At 41.9% G+C, this 23206-nt stretch overlaps 1 protein-coding gene across 7 annotated transcripts in view; it reads left to right on the top strand.

Moving 5' to 3' along the window:
- gse1 (Gse1 coiled-coil protein) overlaps positions 1–23206 on the top strand; it is a 290232-nt gene that overhangs the window by 231689 nt on the left and 35337 nt on the right. For 5 of the 7 annotated variants that reach the window (XM_017709438.2, XM_017709354.2, XM_037539721.1 and 2 more), the window contains one exon: positions 17747–17944. In XM_017709438.2, coding sequence (XP_017564927.2) covers positions 17747–17944 — 198 coding nt within the window. Of the gene's footprint in view, positions 1–13415; positions 13544–17746; positions 17945–23206 lie in introns of those variants that run through there. The other 2 variants (XM_037539722.1, XM_037539723.1) reach the window with 2 other exon arrangements.

The following is a 23206-nucleotide window of genomic DNA, read 5'->3' as shown; positions in this document are numbered from 1 at the left end:
AGAGAGGCACCGGGCCAGCGGTCAGCTTCGCTCTCTCTGTTGGGATGTGAAGGAGCCCGTGACTCAAGTCTGCTTGTTGTAACCCAGAAGTGTCTAAGAGTTAAGCCCCCATAAGCCATGAGAGGAATTAGAGAAAGGGTGGGCGATATGACAGAAGTGTATCGCAATAGTTAATGACATTTCACAGTGTCATCTTTATCCTCATTATTTTTGGGTTTGTTATTAACATTTCATAAATATTAAATTTTTTTTCTGAAGTTTGATAGATTGAAAAAGCCCTATTTGTGCCAGTTAAACAGGCCTAATTATGCTCTCTTTATAATGGAACATGTAGTTAGGCAGTATTCTTTATATCAACAGTATACTGAGAAAGGCAAGTTGTGACATAATGTAACAAATATTAACAATAAATATTGTCCTGATCATTGCCCAAGGCATGGCACAGAAACTATCATCCATTTGGTGCAAGAGTTTACCTGACTGGGAATGAATGGATTCCATAAACGGATAGGTTTTTCTTATTTTGTCAGCCTGTTTAGTGATATGTTGATGTTCAGTACTTCTCATATCCAATCCAGTGGGCCTCACTGACTAATATTGGCAGTAACTAACTGAAGCTAACATAAAAAAAATAATAAAACAATACATAGGCTAATTGGTTTGAGTCACCATCCTTGAATCCATCCAATTTTCACACAATTTAATTTCAGGCTTTAGAGGGTGTATAATTTTTTTTTCTTTTTTTGTAATCTCCACAGCCCACATCTTTGAGAAAAGCATAAATATTCATTGTTTGGCTTTGTCACAAGGCTGGCCCTCGCCACTGTTGCACGCCTGAGTCGGCCTTGATGTGGTGACAGTTTGTCAGCTGGAAAAGGCAGCTGTGGATTTTCTAAGAGTAATTAAGCCTGCGTCTGTAATCTCTGGTGTTTACGTTTGCTGCCTAAAGAAAAAGGTGACCCAGTTTTGCATGTTCTTATCACAACCAAATGCTTGAAAAGCCTCCCATTAGAGCTGGCTCTAGCACGCCCCAGGAGTTTGCATGTGTTCAAATGGCACATTTGCCTTCGCTGAGACTGTATTTGACTAACATTAAAAGCAATGACTTCCTCTCTCTCTGTGGTGGCCTCTGTGAAAGTGTCAAGAGCAGCAGTTTGGGCCTCAGTGAGCCAGTCTCAAAGTGGCCTCTAGCGAGAAAAGTGTGGTCTGCTGGTGAATCGATCACTTACACCACAGTCAGATATCGGTGTCAGGTGGGTGTTTTCACTCCAGGCTTTTTTTTTTTTTCCTTTTTTCTGAAGACATGGCTGTGACAGATTCTGTGATGCTTCTCAGATGCTTTTGCTTTGGACAGCCATTGTGTTGAGGTGCCTGTATCATAGTTGTCCTGCCTGTTGACTGATGCTTGTTTGCAGCAGAGATAAACAGGAAGTGGCAGGGCAGCTGTGTAAATTCTTCGTAAACCACCTGTCTGAAAATGGCTGTTATAGAGAGCAAAGCCTTTTAGTACATCTAGGACGTACTGCCCATCACCCCACCTCCTCTCTCTCTTTCTCTCTGTCTGTTTTCACCTCTCTCCCTCTTTCTTTAACTCTTCTGTCTTGCCCAGAGAAGGAGATGGGCCTGAAATTAACCTATTCATTCTATACCCATAGATGATATCAACTGTCCTGAAGTTGGACCACCTTTACAGAATGGTGACAAGAATTCCATTCAATTTAATAAATTTAGGTTGAGGTTTAGATTTGTTTTTCTGGTTTAAAATGCTACACCACTGAGTTGGTCTATGTTGTAGTTAATCAAAACTAGTCAGAGTGGAAACAACAAGGGATTTGACACCATGCTAACATTAGCACTTATCCTTGTCACGCTGACCTGTCACTTGCATGCTAAAATGTGGTTTGAAGTTGGTAACACACTCTAAATGTCCTTAATTTGGCAAAAACTGATTTCTGTGGTGCAGTTTTTAATTTGGAGTTTTTCTATTTTGTGCTACACTTGTGGGTGGAGAATGGATATATCAATTACTAATACTTCCTTCGCTTCCTAATACCAGTGTTGTGAAGCATAATAAGGCAATATCTCTTCCTTGAAACTCCCACCTCAAGCATTGTTCTCTTATTAGTCAGCACTGGATTGACTAGTATCTTTTTCAGCACCAAACTTCCTCATTTCTGCTTTTGAACTTTCTCACGAAACTCAGCTACTACGCTTGCTTAGAACTGACCATAACAACTCCACCCGTCCAGACTGTTCACAGTAGTACATGGACAAATGAAAAGAGAAATGCTGTTGGAAACCAGTCCCCCCCCAACACTCACATAGACAGACAGATTTCCCTCCCCCCAATTTTTATCCTGCTTTTTGAGTGTATATATATATCTTTGTGTGTGTGTGTGGTAGTGCCCTCTGGGGGTTGGTGTTTTGTTGATACTCTGCATCAGCAGGCTCCTCCAGATGCACAGTAGTGTCAACCATGTAGTGTATGTGGGTACAAACAGGAAAGACAGGCTGAAGGAGCTCTTCCGCTGCCAGTCCGGTGACAGTCATACAGAGCAACACACATGCTCGCAGAGTTGTCAGTTACTCATCGTTTGATCTCAATTTTACGCAGAAAGGCCGCGCTGGAGAGCGGCTCTGATTTGCCTACCCTCGACAGTCAAATATGGAGATGGGTGGAATATGCAAATTGCTGGGTGGAATGGTAAACAGCCACAGTGAAGGGCCTCAGCCAGGCTGTGCTGATCTTATCCCTGACACCAGATAGGCCTGAACATGCAGGAGCATTCAGCGGCCAGGACCTGGAAACAGGACCTTTCAACGGCCACCAGATTCCCCTTGTTATGTTGGTGATCAGTGGAACGTGACAAAATATAAGACATGACTGATGACGCAGCACCACATTTGAATTAAGGCAGCAACGATTAGTTGACAAAGCTGATTATAGTTAAAGCTGATGCTGAAACAGAAGTGCACCATACTGCACTGTAATATTTTTATGATTTTTGTCATTTTGACAAATTGCAATTAACTTCTGGAAGTGTTGAGGGCAGTGTGGCTTCTTTTGTTTTGTTGCAGTATAAAAGAAGAAATTGCTTTCTGCACTGATGAATGAAGATGAATGCGATGCAGTGGAAACCATAGAAATCATAACGGTTAGATTAGTCAAGTAATCTACCAATAGTTGATAGATTAATTGATTATAACATAAATGTTAGTTTCAGCTCTAATAAAAATGGAAATTTTTATTGGAATATTGGAATATATAAACAAATCTATGGCACCTTAAATGAAGGAAGAGTTGTGAATGATGGTGATGCTGTGATGGAGCAAAGTGAGAGAAAAAATAATTGATTTTGAAAAATAGTCAAATACATTAACTATAGAAATTAGAAATTTACAGATGAGTTCATGCATTGTGGTTTGTTTGGTGCTGGTACGGTTTGTTCAGAGGCCAGTACAGTGCAGCGTTGACAAGTAACTTGTGTTTTTTTGCTGTTGCAGCGTTTCAGGTCTGTTTGTTTCTGGGGTTCTGTAGGGCCTTGGGGAAAGATGTTTCCTTACTGTGGGTGTGAATGGCTGGACTGAGTGGGCTGAGGTGGGCGTGTGGAGATGGAGTGCTCCAGCGCTCCTCACTGAGCTTTATACTGCAGCAGCAGCACCAGCAAACACAGGCCAGGGCCTGAATGAGGGCATTAAGAAAGGCAACAACAGTGTTTGACAGTTGCTCGGTCTAATCCCTCTGGAGCTGATAAGCAGTGGCTAAACAAACGTAGCGCAAGCAACACTGGAGTCGGAGATAAGAGGCACGCACACACACGCGCACACACACACACACACACACACACACACACACACACACACACACTATGACACACTCACCCATACGCTGTCTTATCGCCCTCTAGTTCGCAAAACACACAGCTGAGTTCACAAAGCTTTTGGCAGGATGCGTTTACGTGCAGTGTATGTTTGTGTTTTGTATGTTTATTTGCAGTGTGTGTTTGTGTTTTGTGCATTTATGGGGGTCTTTCTCTGGCCCATTCACTGCGTGGAAGTTCAGAGACCTTACAGCAGCCAGAGGTGTGTGTGTGTGTGTGGCAGAAACCATTAAAGTCTCATGTATCAATTACAGCCAATTCAGCAGGAATGCCAGCACTTTCAGTGCTCTGTGTCCTATTGCTTTGCAGCGCTGTTTTCTGGACAGCACACACTGCCTGTCTATCCCAGGAGACTGACCCACTGTCTGATTTCACTGACTTACATTAAAAGTAAAGTGTGACTTTTTTGTTGTTGTTTTTTCCTCCTCTGAAAGGTTCTCATTTTGGAGATATGAGGTTTTCTTCTGACAACAGTGATATGCATATATATATAAATATATGTGTGTATGTGTGTGTGTGTATATATATATAATGTGTGTGTGTGTGTGTGTGTGTGTGTGTGTTTATTTTAATATATCAGCGGGTTTTTACATTGTGAAAATGTCATGATAAATGGATCAAGACAGATGGTGCGAAAGTATGAATAAAATCTTGTTAAAGTAATAGCAATATATTATTTATTATTATACAATTTAAAATTAAAAACATTGTTTTCCTTCTCCTGAAAGAGATACAGACAAGATGTATATTTATTTTAATACATTTAGGTAACCTGTGCTTTCTAAGTACTGGTATTCTATAATACAAGAATGTCTTACCAACCTGACATATTTTGTTTTGACTGGACTGTTTTATTTTCCTTTCTTAAAATGACACCAAAATGAAGCTTACATGAGATGACACTATTTTATGGGAAAGCACAATGATATCGGAAACGTTAATATTGGCAGATGTTTGCTTCAAAACATTGACTTTGGACAAATGTTTACATTTTTCAAACTGATATATGATGACGTGTTAATTATGCTCTGGTAGAGTAGAATGCTTAGGAGGTGCTGGGCTACTCTGCCTAAATGCTTGCATAGTTTACATTTTGCTGCACTTGTAACAGTAGAAATAAGTAAATGTTAAATTGCTCTGTGATACTAATCCAAGTAGGTGTAGTCTTTTTACTACTTTTTACTACTTTTTATAGATGTTTATGCATCTGCAAATAAGAAATATTGGATATCAGTTTTGGACCATCGGAATTCCTATATAGATGTATACCGAAAGATATCTACCTAAAGATGTATTCTTAAAGATATAAGCACTAGATCTCACACTGGCACAGTAATCATTATTCAGTGATGACGCCTAGACTTTTTTGAAGCCTTTATGAAAAAACCAAACACACACTCGCAAGCATTGACACTCATGCATGCATGCACGCACACGCACACCCGCGCACACACACACACACACAGTCAGATGGCTAAGAGCAGGAGAAAGCCTTCATTATAAGCGGCCTGAAAGTGCTACAACCAGATGCCAGATCAGCTGAATGTCATATGGTGTGTACTTGTGTGTGTTTGTGTGTGTGTGTGTGAGAGAGAGAAAATGTGATTACGTACTTGTTCTGCTTGTTTGTGTGTGTGTGGATTAGGCCAGCATGGCTAGAATGCCTCTCATGCATTCCTCTTCGTTTCCACCAGTATTTAGAATTTAACGGTCTCATTCTTGAAGCTGATGCCGGTATTCTCCATGAGGGGGAGGTCTGAGTGTGTTAAAACTGCATTACCCATGATTCTTAGCAGTTTTTTTGCTCATGACCAGGAAGGAATAATGAACTCTTATTTGGAGATGGCTGTAGTTCATTAATTGGAGTGTGGTGCCAGGTCAGACCCAAGGGCCACCTTATTCCAGTCATGGCTTCCCGAGTGTGGCCATGGAGACGTGCTCAGCATGTGTCTACAGATGAGCCTGGAGAGAGAATGAACCACCACCAGCTATTTATCATTCTCTCTCTCTCTCTCTCTCTCTCTCTCTCTCTCTCTCTCTCTCTCTCTCTCTCTCTCTCTCTCTCTCTCTCTCTCTCTCTCTCTCTCTCTCTCTGCCTCTGCCTCTGCCTCTGCCTCTGCCTGGCTATTAGGTTGTAATTGGGGCATTCGAGAGAGTGTGTGTGTGTGTGTGGCAGGGGCTACGTTTGGTGTGCTCTGGCGGAGTACAGGGAGCAGTAATTAGCAAACCGCAGGCAGCATCAGAGCTTTGATTAGCGATGGCTCTTGAACCATTAATGCTGGAGACCGCAGTGTCGTCTGCACCTCAGAAGAGAGAGAGAGAGAGAGGCCAGGAGGGAAAGGAGGAGGAAGATGGGGAGAGAGGGAGAAGAGGTTATGCTCAGTGTGGGGCTGACCCAGCCTGGTGCAGATTCGAGATTGATTAGCATTTGGCAGAGCGGAGTGGCAAAATATGCAGTGACGCTCACACACTCAAGAACACACATAGCCATACGAGAACCATCACACAGCTACAAGTCGAGAGTGTGTCAGAGGAAGAGAGGGGGGAGAAGCAGCACATTGCCCTCCTTTGGAAAGGCCTGTAATCACCAGTACATTATTCCCGTGTTCTGAAAAAGGCAGCTGCAGGCTGCCACTGTGCAGCTGAGGATGCTGCTTGACTTGAAGGTGGAGGCTGCACATGGTGCTCTCTTATCCCAAGCAGGTGCAGCACCAGGCCCACTACTCTCCTGTGGCCCCTCTCACCCTATGCAGTCGAAGCCCAGCGCCACCCTGTTTCCTCCTGGATTCAGGCCGGCCAGCAGCTGGTATTGGATTCATCTAAGACTGTAAGGGAGAGGCCCAAGCAGCTACAGACTGAAAAAAGAGAACTGTGGTCACTTTGGGGAGGACTGTGATAATTAACCTAGTTACATAGTTTCCCTTAACCCTAGTATAGTCTATCAGTGTAGGCATGTGTGGTGTCCAAGGGTTTGTCCTCTAGTTTTGTTTTAGAGCTACAAGGCTGATATATCAAATGTGTAGTGAAGTCTTATGATCCCCAGTTATCATCTTAATCTTATCTAAATCATATCTGAATATATCACACACTTGCTTCAGATTCAAGAATCTCAAATAGATTTGCTTTTGTGGTTGACACTGTATGACATGAGATATATAAATGGACAGCATTTAGGCTTAAAGCAGTCTTTTTGAGGTTACAATACTCAGAGCAATTTGAGGAACATGTATGGTGATTTAGGCATGCAGTTTAAATCCATTTCTCAATTGCCATATTAGTAGCTTTAGTGAAACATTAACGAAGCATATTTCAGGTACTAAACGTGTCTCGGCTGATCAGTTGGACTTGATTGGTTGCTTTTAGATGCACTATGTACTATTGTTTCTCACTGAAGCAAGAACATAATTGTTGGATGCACTGAAAAAAATAGTTGGTAGATTTACTGAAGTAATCATTAATTGCAGGCCTATTATGCACTCTGAAGTCTGTGTGTAGTGAGATGAGTTGGTGAGAGGTTAGCAGTGGGTGTTGCTGTGATTCATTGGAAAGCTAATTTTGGAATGCATTAATTGTAATCTTTCACAGATCACTAATTGCACAGGCGTAAAATACCTTTGAGCTGATGTGCTAACTTTCGTGACCTCCTCAGGAGATGCCTTGCTGGTGACTAGATGCACAGCAATTCTGTGTTTGTGTGTTTGTGGAGGTGCAGGTGCTTGGGCATGAGTGGTATTTATTTATGTAGAACAAAACATCGTAAGATGTTTACCATCCAAACTTCCTGCGCTGAGGAGAGGACTACTGGGGTGGATGGAGATCCAGCGGAGAAGAGAGTGAATGCGAGATAGGAGGAAGAGGAGAGAGCTGCTGGGGACTGTGAGAAAGAGGGATGAGGAAAGAAAGACAAAAATGGATGAAGGTGATTTAGCTCAGTGTGTTTTGGAAGGTAGACCTCCCTACTGTTCTCTTTTGTGCTCTGCCAGGCAGGTAGAGAAAGGAGTAGGGGGAGGTATGTGTGTGTGAGTGTGTGACAGTGAGGGAGAATTACTGAACACCCTGCTGATGCGAAAGCAGCCGAGAACAAATGTGTGCCTTTGTCTCCATGTTTCTGAGGCTTCCTCCAATTTGTGCGTGATTTTGTGTGATTATGTGCAGTATTGTAATGCTCATCTTTAGCCAGCAGAGTGCATTAGGTGGGATCTGGAAGGCAAGCCACTGAGCTGTGTGTGTGTGTAATAGCAAAGTGCAGTAGGTGGAGAGAGGCTGTAATGGTTCCCCTGCTGTCTGCTGTAGCTCTTTAATGGAGCTGGATGCAGGCCTAGGGCGTAATGATGGAGCATACACACAGACCTCTATAACTTTCCATTATTTAATCGGGACCCAGCCTGTAATGCAGCTCTCTCTCTCTCTCTCTCTCTCTCGCTAAATTAAATCTATATAAGATATACAGATCAAGCTAATTGCATTGCGGTGACTTTGGGCCCTACATGGTTCTCCAGCCCATTTGCACATCCAATGAGTCCTCAAAGAAGCCCTATATGGTGTAAAACTGTCATAGTTAACCATGTCTGCTTTATGCAGATATGTGTTGTATGTGAGCTAGCCAGCAGGTTTAGTTGGTAATTGTTTATGTTACTGTTTACATGTAAACTAGCTTAATTCATAACCCCCTCCCCCTCTATTTAGCCCTCTGAAGGCAGTTCTGTGGCAAAATACCAAGCGTATACCCATGCTGTAAGTGTGAGTTAAGAAGAGCATTTCCAGTGGTTCAGAATACTTCCTATTCACTTGCTAGTAACAACTTAGTGATTATATGATGTAAATAACAAGTCAGGTTAGTGCACACACACTGTATTTGAACATTTCTGCCAGAAACTCATTGTGCTAAACTGCCAGTTACCTCATCCTTTTGATGTAACACTTTTATTTGATTTGTAATATTTAAGTAGGCAACTGATTTTTCATTATAGAGTTGAAAAGGCCAATTTGGGTCTTTTAAAGAATAAATAATCATATATATATATATATTGCTAGTAGAAAGTGTTGGAAATGTGCTTGAGTGTGTTTCATGTGTTCTTTTTGGCCACACAGTGAGAGCTTCCAGTTAAAAAATGGGCTAATTTGGCTGTAAAGAAATCAGAATCAGCTATAAAAATTCATGATTGTTGTATCCATGGTGTGTGTACACTGTGCATCTCCTCACATTTCATCAAACCGCACTGACAGAACTAGTCAGTCCGGGTCAGCTGTGCGTGTGTTTGCACCATCCTCTGCTTCTCAGGGGGATGTGTTTGTGTCTGTAGTCCTCAGGCAGAAATGCTGACCTTGTGGGCACATAGATGCCTCTCCTTTTCTGTCTAATAAGCACGAGGATGCAGGCGCACACCCACACACGCAGCCAGAGTAATTTCCAGGTAAGGAGAGGCAGATGAATTACACTAGATAGCAGCATCCACAGTGCTGTGCTTCTTTTAACAAGCTGATAGGCAAATCTGTTCCTGGTTAAAGATTAACGGCTCTCTAGGGCACCCTGCCTGTTATCTGCTCGGCAGGCCAGGCCACACCGGAGCCACCGGGGATTACGCTGTTTGTGTGTGTCTGTGTGTGTCTGTGTGTGTGTCTATGTCTGTGTCTGTGTGTGCCTTTCTTTATGTATTTGTGTATTTGTTTTGTCTGTGTGGGCGGGTATATTTGTGTGTCTCTGTGCATCTGTGTGAGTTTGTTTGTACTTTTATGTTATCAGACCAGACATACGCTAGCCATGGCACTCCAGTCATTTTACTGTAGATCAGGCTTGGCACAGTGAGTCTGTTTTCTATGCAGCAGAGAATGTTCCAGCAAAGCGTGGGTGATATGGCAAAAATGTCACATCATGGTACTTGAAGACATTTTCATGTTGCTTTGTATGCAATTTTTTTTTTCAAAAATATATAACCCAAAAAAAGCAGGAGTAAAAATGAAACGGTTCATGAAAATAAATAATAAAGATAACATCCAGTCAACTACTTGTTACCATGCAGTTTATGCAATTACTGTACACTAGTTGTTGTTATTTACAGGGACTGTGTTTAGTTGTTTAGTGTTGTAGCAGTGACAATACATATATTATAAATGATGGAGTTACATGTATTAAACTTTCTCATGGTAACAATAACATATCATAATATCGTCTGCCACTGGTTTCTGCTCTTAGCACTTGAACAGTTTACATAAACTTTACATGTCACTTGAACGTGTGCCAATAAAGGATCCACCTTGCCCACTGTGGTTGTTCCAAGGCTGCAATGGTTCATGAAGGGTTAATGTAGTTGTAAGCCTCGAAGACCAAAAATGATGCTTATAAAGAGTAGTAGAGCCCCCTCTGCTGGAGAAAAAGATGTAGAACACAGTGTAGATAATGTACAGAGGTTCATTCAATGTCATCGATTGTCACAGCAAAGAATATTTCTTCTTCCAACATACATCTTTAAGGCTTAGGTCACAGAAGTCTTGACAAATAACTGATGAGTCAGACTGATGCTATAAGCATTCAAATTGAAGAACGCTAGTGACAAACAGGAACAAGAAAAAGCCATGCTAGAGATAAGCTAGCTAAGTGCTGAACTAAAAATTGTGTTTGTACTGTGAATTCTGAAACCAAGAGATCTAGCAATAATTTTTTTTTCCTCTTTGTCTCACCCCCTAGAATAAATAGTGGAAGCCTGTCTATATCAGTCACTCATCTAAGTTTTATCATGTGTTATATGTTTTCCTTGTTACATGGATGGCAGTGGACAGGGTATACGTTAAAAGTGCTCTTATAATGAACTTCTTCCTAACACATAACTAAACTGTGTTTTTATTTCAGTATTAGCCACCATGTTATGTTAAAAGGAAGGGAACTCATCTTCAGTCTAGTAAGAGGGCAGTAAAGCATCATGAGTTTCAATTCATTGTGAATTCAGTGTATTTTGTGTGGAGCAGGTCTAACTTCTACTGTGGTGTCAGCATCTGTCCAAGCAAGGAAGTGAATCAAAGATTGGACATATGGGCTAAAGTCTTGTCAAAGAATGCGCATGCTGTTTCTGGGTGTACAAGTATCATGGAAACTTCCCTCATGTTTTTGGAATAATAGAATTTGATGTTTCAAAACACTTCACTCCCCAGTCCTCACACTCCATCTATTTAACAAAAACTGAAAAACAGCTTGTTTTAATTCCCTGTTTTTGTGCTGTTGCAAAACCAGTGAATCCACTACATAAGTTTAGCTCTACCCATTCGTGCTGAAGTGACAAGGAGTGTTTCAGCCCGGACTGCTTTTTGAACAAGGCACGATAGAGACAGCCAGACAGAACAGAGTTAATTTACATATGTCGGTCTTAAAGGCACAGTAAGAAAAACAGCCAGTTTAATATAAAGATAGGTTGGAAAATGACCATGTGATACAGAAGCCCACACAAACTATAAGTTGGCCTCAGAAAAAATTAAATAAAATTGTACCTCAGACAGCATTGCTGCAACATATTCCAAAAGGCCTGTGAGTTACTTTTATTGGCAGTATTGCTCAGTATTCTCATAGGTGGAGGGAAGCCAGCTTTGTAAGTCGTGTTGCGTACCTGCTCACAGTAGAAAGAGGGCTGTGTGCGTGTGTGTGGTAATGGCCTGCCACGCTGAACTGAACTGAGTGTTGTCATTGACATGGCCCTTGGCTCTCTGCGGGTGGTGAGTGGCTGTACTCTAGGGTAATCTTTCACTGCCTCCTTTTCTCTTTCCTTCACTCCTTCTCCCTCCTTCCACTCCATTTTCTTTTTTCTCTCCATGCATTTCTTAATACATCTCTCCCTCACTCCCTCTCTCTCTCTCTCTCTCTCTCTTTCTCTCTCTCTATCTCTCTCGGAGAGGGCTGTGAGCAAAGGAAGGAGGAAAATGAGTAAAGAAAACAAGTCATTGTAGCCCATGGTGATGGCAGTAAGAGGGTGGGACTGGGGAGGGGTCAGTCAGCTCCATCAACTGCTTAATAATAATAATAATAATATTATTAAATGTTATAGACACCTTTCATTAAGATTGTAATAAACTATTGAAAAAAAGAACTTTAGAAATATCGTATCAAAATTTACAACCTTATCGTTATTTTTCCCTCAGCATCTTTTATGTATCTGCCTTGTTTTCTGAAGTTGCATACAAAAAAAAACCCAGAATTTATATCTAAATCAAACCAGTCTGTGTTTATGGAATGGCAGCTTTGTAGAACCAAGGCATTTTCATACATAAAATACCAAAGACTGGATCAAATCTTTACCTCAATGTGCTCAGCATAACAGCAAGAAAATTAAATGGAACAAAAGAAAAAACAAATAAATAAGATAATTGAAAGCTGTTAAAGACTGCAGACCAGGATACAGATGAGTGTCCTGTAGTTCCTTCACTGTTGTTATAACAGTTGAATTTAAGTTGTTGAGGCCTTCATTCAATTGACATAGTTATTTCTGTCTGACTCATAGCCTGAGTGCATTTTCTGTGTGTGTGTGTGTGTGTATGTGGGAGGTAGGAGAGAGAGAGAGAGGTTGTTGCAGGGCAAGGTCTTAATAGTGCACGCCAGAACAAGCCTCCACCTCTGCCTCAGGCTCTGTCTTTACACACACACACACACACACAGAGAGAGAGAGAGAGAGAGAGAGAGAGAGAGAGAGAGAGAGAGGCAAGCCATGATGAAGAGAAAAAATGAGAGTGGGAGAGAGTAAAAAAGAAGGAAAGAAAGAAAGAGAGACTGGTGGGGAGGACAAAGTAGACATAGTAAGAGGGAGAACAAGTGGAGAGAGAAAAACGAAAGGAAGAGAGAGAGAGAGCACTCACATAGACACGTAGTGAGACAAGTGAGTAACAAACTTAAAAGGTTATGGGGATAAACTGTTAACCCCCCACGTTAGAGAGCACGAGAGAGAGAGAGAGAGAGAGATGAAGAAAAAAATACAGGGAAAGAGCAAGAGCATGGGAGAATGGGTCAAATGTAGTGACCATGTCAGTGTGGTAGAAGAGGCAGCTGACATGCAGCACGCCCAACACCCCCCCCCCCCCCCCCCCCCCCCCCCCCCCTTACCCACCCTCCCCTCTCTGCCGGGCAGCCCCTGGCAGTGGGAGCATGCCTCTGTTATCTCCGAGAGGCGCAGGAATTATAGGTTGAGAGGGGAAGAGGAGGAGGAAGGGGGTCATGTGACATTGCAGCAGCTGCTAGGCTGAGAATTTCTGTTTTGAGAGAGAGAGAGAGAGAGAGAGAGAGAGAGAGAGAGAGAGAGACCAAGCAAGAGGGAGAGATAGGCAGAGTGTGTGTGTGGCGTGTTGCTTTGTTAGATAAGCTCCAAACGGTCTTTGTGAGAGAGGGAGAGTGACTGAGCGAGTGTGTGTGTGTGTGTGTGTGTGCGCGTGTGTGTGTGTGAGAGAGAGAGAGGGAGAGGGAGAGGGAGAGGGAGAGAGAGAGAGAGAGAGAGAGAGAGGGAGAGGGAGAGGGAGAGGGAGAGAGAGAGAGAGAGAGAGAGAGAGAGAGAGAGAGAGAGAGAGAGAGAGAGAGAGAGAGAGAGAGAGAGAGAGAGAGGAGAAAGATGGTGATTCCCCTGGCTGCTCGGATGAGCGAAGCTTGCTGGAAGATGCCGCGATGGGTGAGAGAGGCTCCAGTCCTTTGTGCAGTAAGCAGACGCTGCTTTTTTCTTTACACAGCAAGGGAGGGTAGAGGAGCAGCCGGCGTGTGTCACTCTTTTCTCTTAAGTGTGAATTCCGGTGTGTGTGTGTGTGTGAGAGAGAGAGAGAGAGAGAGAGAGAGAGAACTGAAAGCTGTGACCACAGTAGTAGATGAACGTGCTGTTTCTCAGAAGTTCCCTGCGCTGAACTGAAACGTTCTCCCAGAGAGCGTGTTCTACTTTGTGTTGTTTTTTCGGGCTTGCTGGTCTGATACCATCTGCCTACACTAACATTCTGCATACTGTTGCCTTGAACTGTGTGAGTGTAGTGATTGTGAGGGTTCTGTGCAATTCTTGTCAATTACCAGCACAGACTGAGTGTGTGTCTATTCTGTTCTAAATGTGTGGGTACGTGTCAAAGACTTTGCCTCAGGCTCTTATAGAGTTCGGTTTTGTGTAGTCCTGTTTGATGTGGGTGAGCTGGGACAATTCAAATGACTGTCTTGGGTGATGTGTTGCATTATGTGTTTGGGTTAGCTTGGGTTAGCCTAGCTTGGGAGCCAGAGTCAATGGGACGGTGGGGAGGGGGGGTTGGTTTGTGGGGATTTTGAGCATGTTTTGATCTGCCACATTTATAATATCTAACATTTGTTGCTGTATTGTGTTAGTTCCCATGTATGTAAAGATACATATGTGTTCTTGTTTGTCAAGGCATCTTAAGAATGTTTTGAATACTTGATTAAATAGCTTTATCGATCTAAATTATAGGTAGTACAGGTATATGATGATATTGGAATCATATCCGTGGATAATTACTTAAAAAATTGGCGTTGGGCAGATGTTAAGATTTGACTAAAGTTTCAAAGTGATATTTGGTGGCATATTTGTTGTAGTCCAGACGCACATTGTTATGTGGCACTGAGTTACTTTGCTAAAATGTCTGCATTTTATTCAGTTTACTGCATTTATAACCCTAATGAAATAAATAATGAAATTTTCCCTGTAGTGCTATTTCAGATACATGTAGTACCAATTTTTACACTGGATAAGCACCTATATATTGGCATACTAGTGCTGTCACAATTATTTGATTACACTTTTTTTATTAACTAGCCTAAATTATTCAAATAATCAGTCTAAATGATTAGTAGATTGCTCATTAATGAACATACTGAATAGTGACGCTCTATGGTGTTTGTGTTGTTTTTGTGTTCTCGTTTGTTGTACTATGTTGTGTTAGCTACTATACTTGTAGTTATTGATAGTAATTGATGGATTACTCAGTTCTGTTTTGGTGTATTGTAGGCATTGCTGCATTGTTTTAGCTACTATTTTAATAAAGATGCATGCATGTCTGTGTATGTTGGGGTGCTTGATGCCTGTCAGAATTACTTGATTTTATTAGATTAAGTAGTCTAAATAATTGATAGATTACTTGACTGCTAATATAATGGTGTACTATCAGCTCAAGGGTCTTTATGGTGGAGTTGCTATTCCTGTGTTTTAATGTGTTGCCTTATGTGTGTTGTAGTGTGTGCAAGGGTGTGTGAGTGTAGGTTGTAGGAGGGGTCAGTGGCAGGCTTAGCCTGTGTTGTGTTGCACTACACTGCAGTCCTGGTGACATTGTTAATTTCATTATTAATTGCTCTGGGAGTTCAGCTGGAGTGCAGTAGGTGAAGCAGAGGTTATCTTCACAGTGTTACAGAAATGAAATGTAGGGATCGCAAATACACTCACAAACACACACACACACACACACACACACACACACTGCCCGAGTGACCTCACACCTCTCCCTGCTGAAGGAGCCTGTCTCTCCCTCTCAGGTTCCACTCATCCCTCTGTGCCCCAGACCTGGCCTATATATAGATCTGCCTGCTTTGATCATAAACTACATCAGTTATTGCTGATCAGCCATATAACATCAGCATTAACCGTTTAGTTTAAGCAGCTTTGCTTGTGTATTTGATAATTGATATGTATTGTGTGTATGTGTCTGTGTGCATATGTTTAGTGTGTGGGGATTCCACCTTGGCTGTCATCACGGTGTCTTCTTTCACTGTGAGCTGGGGAGCGAAGGGAGCACTCGTAAATCTCTCTCTCTAAAAACAGAAGAAGAAAAACATCACAGCTCACATCAGCCCAGGAGGTAGTGTGTGTGTGTGTGTGTGTGTGGTAAGCAGGTCCAGATATTGCTGTGTGTATGGAAACTTGGAGCCCCTTCACTTAGCAGAGCTAATTTAAGAGCACAGTTTCAATCATAGAGTCTTGGACTCCATGTTGAGGTAATTGTAGAATTCACAAATATGAATTACAGTGGGTCCTCCTGTTCAAGAAAGACTGATAGATGTAAGACCCAGTCAGTGATGAGATGGATATTAAACAGCCTAATTAGCAGATACTGGTAATTAGTGTGCCCTCACTAATGATGATTATTTACCATGCAGCCTGTTACTGATTGAAAATGTATTAGATATGCACCGATTCAACTTTGTCTCTCCTAATATTGATTCCAATAGCAGAACTCAGGGTGCAGAACTCAGGTGCTGATGTTATTAGGGTAGTCAGATAGAGCAAAGTGCCAGCAAAGTACATAAAAAAAATTATGCAGTAGGGGTAGAGATGGCTCATTAGGGATGTGCTGACATGGATATTGTGGGCTAAGGCCTATACACACACACACACACACACACACACACACACATATAATGAGTTTTTGGATGTTAGTTTGTTTGTTTAACCATTTTCAAATGGTATTATATGAAGTTAATAAGCAACTCCTGGTTTTAACAATCATTGCTTCATTAAATTGTGCTCATGATGTAATTGATGATGTTAAAAAAGTCTCTGTGGTGGCTGTGAAGGTGTCAAGTAAATTCTTGTTACTTTTTATTGCTTTTATGTTTATTTTAAGTATGAATATGACTTCATTCTAATGTATATTGCTATAAACTCACTGCTGATGTAAATTGTTTAAAAATTTGCTTAGGTGCCTAAAACTTTCACACAGTATTGTATTGTATTTTATTTATTTATTTATTTAAAGAACATATACAAAACAAACAGCAGACATCATATAAGAATATGTGAACAGTACAGGAGGATGCACGCGCACACACACACACACACACACAGAGGAGGAAAGCCAGTTAATCAAGTGCCTATAGAGCTGGTCATAGAAATTCAAAAATCTATTACTTAGTTTCCACAAGATGTAAGGGCTGGAATAGTGATTTCAATTCCTCTAAAGAGAGATAGGGTTGGCTGAGAATTTGAAAACTTCTGTTTATGAAGCATGTATCGAGGCCAATATATGATTTTTGTCTACAGATCTGCTGATATGGATCCTGATGCTGATACGTACTTTCATTTATAAAAACATGTTCGCCTGGACAGAGAAATGTAACACTGATTTCTAGTTGCAAATGCAGTAAATGAATAAAAGCCCATATTTTACCTCTTTTTTATTTTGTATCTCTTCAATATGTCAGTCAAATCTTAAATGCTGATAATTGTTTTGCAAGCCATGCAGTAGTTTTTAATGTGTCAGAATCAGCTGGCAGAGGCTAATGTATAATAAAAGAGCAATCTAACACCAGTGCAAGTTTTTAAATTATATTGTTCAAGAAGGTTTAGAAAATTGCATTATTATAATGTTATAATAACCATAGCTGAAGTACAGAATTGATTGTGGATTGGTCACGTCTGACCAATATCCAATCCTTTTAATGATGTCTGTATCATTTAAGATTGTGATTTTTATGGTGGTGATGATGTTTGTGGATATAGCTGAGAAGTTCAGCATTTTCTACAAAGCCCTAGCCTGTCTGTGCGCACACACACACACAGAGCGTCAACCTGTCTTCTCAAAGCTGTGGTCGTGCCTGATCCAGGGCGTAACCCCTGACCTCCCCTTCTTTCACCCACAGCTGTCAATGGCATTAAGTCTCTCTGTGGTTGTATATGTGCCTTTTGAACTTCAGTATGCTTATAAAAGCACAATTGGTCTGTGTTTGTGGGTCTGTGTGTGTGTGTAATTTGTAGCCATGGGGCTTTTCGCTTAAATACATGACTCAACAGCTACTGACAGAGTGAGTGTGTCACAGTCGACTCAAATCCACCCTTAGTTACGAGCTTATAACAAAACCAAACAGCTCTTCATTATGGCTGTCTCTTATCATCTCCTTTTTTCTGTGTGTTCTTTTCTGGCAGGCATGAGCCATGAGCCAAAGTCACCATCGCTAGGCATGATCTCCACGGCGACTCGCACCACGGCGACGGTTAGTCCCCTCACGCCATCGCCCCTCAACGGCTCTATTGTGCCCAATGGCAGCCCTGCAGCCCAGTCTACACACTCCGGATTTGCCGCTGCCCTCCGTAAGCTGGCCAAACAGGCCGAGGAGCCTCGAGGTAAGCCCTGCCCATCATGTTCCTGACACCAGTGAACCATCACCTTTGCTCTCTGACTCAAATGTGGCAGAGTGTTGAGCTGTGTCTGCGCAGGGGTCGCCTGTGTCTCTTTTGCAGAGATGCTAATAGCCCTTAAGTGGAATTCGCACTGAACTGAATTAAGTGCTGTTCCCTCGGGAAGCCCTCAATGACCCACTTACACTACTGTTTAAAAGACTGCAATCACTTGTCATATTAATAACTTATTTTATTCAGTAATAACGTACACGGTGTAGACTGATGTATCATGAACTAGACAAGTTAAGGTTAAGCTTGTTATTGATTAATTTAATCAGAGTCACTGAAACTTGAAGTATATTTCTGTTCATGCATTTGCATGGTTAAAAATGTGGACACACACAAGAACATACATATCAAGTAAACACACTAAGATATCTTATTAATGGAGAAGAGTCATAGATTTGATCATTGCATTTCTTTTAGGTTAATTTTATTAACTTTATTCTCAAAGTTAATAAAATTAAGAATAATCAACACCTTTGTTTATCAATTTTCTTTTCAGTTTCTCACAAATTATTTGAAACTGAGAAGCATTTTATACATGTAACAGCAAAAAAAAAATCATTTAATATTGTTGATTCCAAACTTTTGAATGGTAGTGTGAACTCTGCCACAGCATTTACTATGTAAGCTCTTTGACCAGGCTGAAACTGCTGTGCTTGTGGCTTTTGACCCGGCATGTTTATCTCCCAGTGAGGAGAGAGCTCCATTGTCGGAGTGCTCCGACTGAGTGTGGACACAGTGGTTTGATAGCTTGGAGTTTTTGTTAGGGGATATTAAAGTTAAAAATAGTAAGTAATTCATACTTATTTGAAATTAATCGCCACAGGGTCGCTCACATCGTTTGGTATGTGTAATTTAGTGATTTTGATTACATTATCAGGAATTGGGGACAGAGGATAATAGTTATTTTGGTGTGCCTGTGTGCATGTTGGTGTGAGAGTCAGGGCAGAGGTCTGTGGTTGCTGTGTGTAATCTAGAGGAAGCGTGGAGCCGCTGGAGTCTCTCTTCTCTCCCTCTCTCTCTCTCTCTGGCTCTCCTCCAGCCGCCCTCACTGCCATCATTTAACCTCAGCTACAGCAAGAGGAGCCTCTGTTTTCATAAACACAGCGCACACACACTTAAACAGATGTGTATTTGTAGTGTTTTTGTATGCGCGCCAAAAAAGGGGGTAGTGAGTGATGAATGTTTGTGTATACACACACTGATGTGTGTGTGTGTGTGTGTCGCGGCATTGTCTGTAGGGAGGAAGTCTTGAAGAGCTTGCCAGGATCACTGATATACTGCAGGCCTCCTGCCCCCTAGAGTGAGCTCTCTCCAGGGGCTCAGAGTTCCCAACAACACGAAAGAGAGAGAGACATAGACAGACAGACAGAGAGAGGAGTGGCTCCAGCACCCTGCTGAGCGGATGGGTGGCTCTAGTGTGTCTGCTGTTGCTCTTTAGATGTTGAGAGGTATTACTTTGTTTGACTACAAAAATAAAAGGTAATTATATAATTACACAGTTAAATAAGTAGTGGCTGAACATTCATATTTAACTTCTAGTCTATATCAGGAGGTTGGAGTTGTTGTTTGTTTCAGTGGCAAGAAATGATCAAAATTGGCAAAAATGTGAATGATATATATTTTTTCTTTACTCAAAGCAACTCTGTTCTCACAACAGTACCATTGCTTAAATCATAAGAAACTATTAGAGATGCACAATGAAATCAGAATCATATTGGAATTTTGCAAGGAATGGCTTGAAATAATGATTGGTGTCAGACAGATTTGATATTTGATGTTTTTTGATGTTTGATATTGGATATTTGATGATGTATCTGTTGTACTCAGAACAGAACATTCAGGCAGAAACCATGCTAAAATGTTATCTATTTTACTGCCTTTGTAACCCTATATAAATAAAATTTCTTTATAATGCAGATCCAGGTAGATTTCAATGAGCTACAAATGAGAAATGAATTATTATTATGAAGTACATATTACACTGTACTTTTACAACATTAGAGGGACCCAGAGGGATAAGTGGCATAGACTGCGTGTGTGTGTGTCTGTGTGTGTGTGTGTGTGTGTGTGTGTGTGTGTGTGTGTGTATTACAACATTGCACTCTGCTATTAATCAGCTCGCTCTCCCTTTTCTCTCTCTCTCTCTCTCTCTCTCTCTCTCTTTCTCTCTCTCTCTCTCTCTCTCTCTCTCTCTTTCTTTCTTTCTTTCTTTCTTTCTCTCTCTCTCTCTCTCTCTCGCTTTCTTTCTCTCTCGCTTTCTTCCTCTCTCTTTCTCTCTCTTTCTTTCTCTCTCTCACTTTCTTTCTCTCTCGCTTTCTTTCTCTCTCGCTTTCTTTCTCTCTCTTTCTCCCTCTCTCTTTCTTTCTCTCTCTCTCTCTCTCTCTCTCACTCTCTCTCACTCTCTCACTCTCCCCATCTTTCTCCTCTTGCCCTTTCTTCTCTCTCTCCCCATCTTTCTCCTCTTTCTATCTTCTTCCTCTCTTATGATCTTTCTCTCACAATCTCTGCTCTTTTTGTCACACTGTCTTTCTCTTTGCTTGCTCCCCATCCTTCTCCTCTCTCATGCACCTCCCTCACTCATCTTCTCTCATTTTGCTCTCTATTGGTCTCTGTGTCTCCTCTCTTGTTATTTCTCTGCTGCTTTCCTCTAATTCTCTCTCTCTCTCTCTCTCTCTCTCTCTCTCTCTCTCTCTCTCTCTGGAGCTGTTCTCTGGACTTTGATTTATGACTCTGTGAAGAGTGCACACAACCCCAATCTTTTACAAATCCACCCTCACAGACACTTACACTCCTGTTCCTTTTTCTCCTCCCTCACACACTCCTCCTGCACAGTATACAAACACACACTGTTCCAAAACAGAACACACACCTTATAAAGTCTTTCCTTCGTTTTTTTTGGTCCTGTTCTCTCTCTCTCAACACACCACACGCACACACACTCTGCCTATCTCTCCCTCTTGTTGGTCTCTCTCTCTCTCTCTCTCTCTCTCTTTCTCTCTCTGCGGGTGGGTGGTGTGTAAAAACAGACCACTGGGGGAGAAGACACACACTATGATTAAGCCACAAGCTTGTTAAAAAGAGAAGAAAAGCTCTGGAGAAGCTCTATCCAGCCGGCTGCTCGTGGCTACTTTAGAATGAGGGCGGGCTGACTCACTGTCCAGACGGCCCAGCTGAGCACGGGACAGTCAGAGAGGAGGGAAAAGACTAGACACATACTGACCCTCAGTGCACAGTGACACTCTCGAGAGTGCTTCTGAGTGGTGGCAGGTGATATGCGAGACTCGTCGCAGGCTTGACCCTAAGAGTGGCCGATATGGCAGAAATAGTATGTTAGTATTTTTAGACTTTTCTACTCACCATATTTAATTTCATGAAGTGTTTGTAGCAAAAATACCCCAGCAAACCAATATCACTTTAAAACAGAAGAGAACATTTAGCCAATTGATTTATTTTGCTTTTGCGAAAGGACACTTTAAGAGAGAACATTTAAGTGGTAAAAATAAACAAATGTATTGCACTATTTGGATGAAGAAGCCATATTTCAATATTTCAAGACCTATGCGTGGTGCTGTATAGAGAGTAGGAAGTAGGAAGGCCAGCAGTCCATCAGCTATGCAGTTTATACCGTTATAGTATACTGTTTGTTGTTTACACACTCTATAATTTGTCTGTCAGTTTGACACATTCAGTTCAGTGTTCCCGAAGTGCTAACAATATCCAGAAAAGGCTCATAAAACTGCATTGTGACGTAATTTATAACAATAGCAATCACGTCATTAAATTGCTCAGTCCTACCGTGCCCACACTCTTTCCGAAAACTGGTATTTATAGGTTGTTGCTAGAGGTACAAGCAGGCAGACTTGTACACTCACACACGCAGCGTCAGCAATGTAATCCCCTGTGGTGCCTGGCAGGCATTAGCCTTTTAGCATACGCTCTTGTCAACCAGCATATGTGCTGCAGCCTGGCCTTACCATGCCCTAAACTCACACAGTGTGAATATGCAGTGTAATCCTAATAGACTTCTATTCATTTAACCTCAGCAGCCTGCCTCACACACACACAAACACCCTGCTGAGCATCGAGACTTGCACGCAGCTGCTGCCCACAGTGGACGCTGTCCCACCTCCGCCTTTGATGAGACACTGAATCACTATGCTGTGGCTGGTGACTAATGAGCAGTTTGACTAACTGATATTGCTGATGATGTGGCTGCATTTATTTTGGTGGCTGGTTAAAAAAAAAAAAAAAAGTCATGCTTCCTGTGATTTTTACAGGAAGTTTGCTGGTTTCCTGATTCATACATAATATCACAGTCCCAGGTCAACACATGAGCAACAGCAATGTAAAATACAGTCTTTGTCTAATATATTCAAATTCATTATTTATGTTCTCTTATACTTTTCTATTTCCTCATCTTTTTCTCTCAGTTTCTGTTGCTGTCATCCTTGTCTTTCTTTCTCTCCTTCCTTTATCTTGCTCTTTCTCTCTCTTTCTTTTTCTGTTGCCTGTCTTTCTCTTGTTCTACATCCCATCTCCAGCTCTCTTTTTGTCTTACTCTCTTTCTTTCCTCTCTCGCTTTTCTTGCTTTCCTTCCTCTCTCGCTCGCTCGCTCGCTTGCGCCCTCTCTCTCTCTCTCTCTCTCTCTCTCTCGGTCACTCTCTCTCTCTCGCTCACGCTCTCACTGTCTCTCTCGCGCTCTCTCTCTCTCTCTCTCTCTCTCTCTCTCTCTCTCTCTCTCTCTCTCTCTCTCTCTCTCTCTCTCTCTGCTGTGGTTCTGCAGGTGTGCTGGTGCTGCCTGATTAATTATCCTGCTCCTTATGGAGTCAGATATTAAAGGGCTCATCCTTTCTCTGGGAGGTTGGTGAGAGAGGGGGGAAGGAAAAGGGGGGTGAGAGAAAGAGGGCCTGTGGCTGTAGTGGGGGAGGAGTGCAGTGTTGCCCTCAGGGCAGCCATGTTTTGTGTGGCCAGAGCAGACATGAGGAAAATGGCCAAGTAGTACTGACCTCTCCATCTGGAGCAGAGAGAGCAGCCTGCGCACAGAGGGAGCACACACACACACACACAGTGTTCCTACACTTCCATTTACATCTATATTACTGTAGTGTGGCATTTCTAAACCTACACCTAAATCTAACCCTAACCTTAGCTTCAGTAACTACAAGGCAACTGTGTTATGCTCTTCTACTTATTGCA

Source organism: Pygocentrus nattereri, chromosome 7 (genome assembly GCF_015220715.1).
Source record: "Pygocentrus nattereri isolate fPygNat1 chromosome 7, fPygNat1.pri, whole genome shotgun sequence".
Lineage (NCBI taxonomy): Eukaryota > Metazoa > Chordata > Actinopteri > Characiformes > Serrasalmidae > Pygocentrus > Pygocentrus nattereri.
Note: the sequence above shows the minus strand (reverse complement) of the source record. Positions and strands in the feature narration are given on the sequence as shown.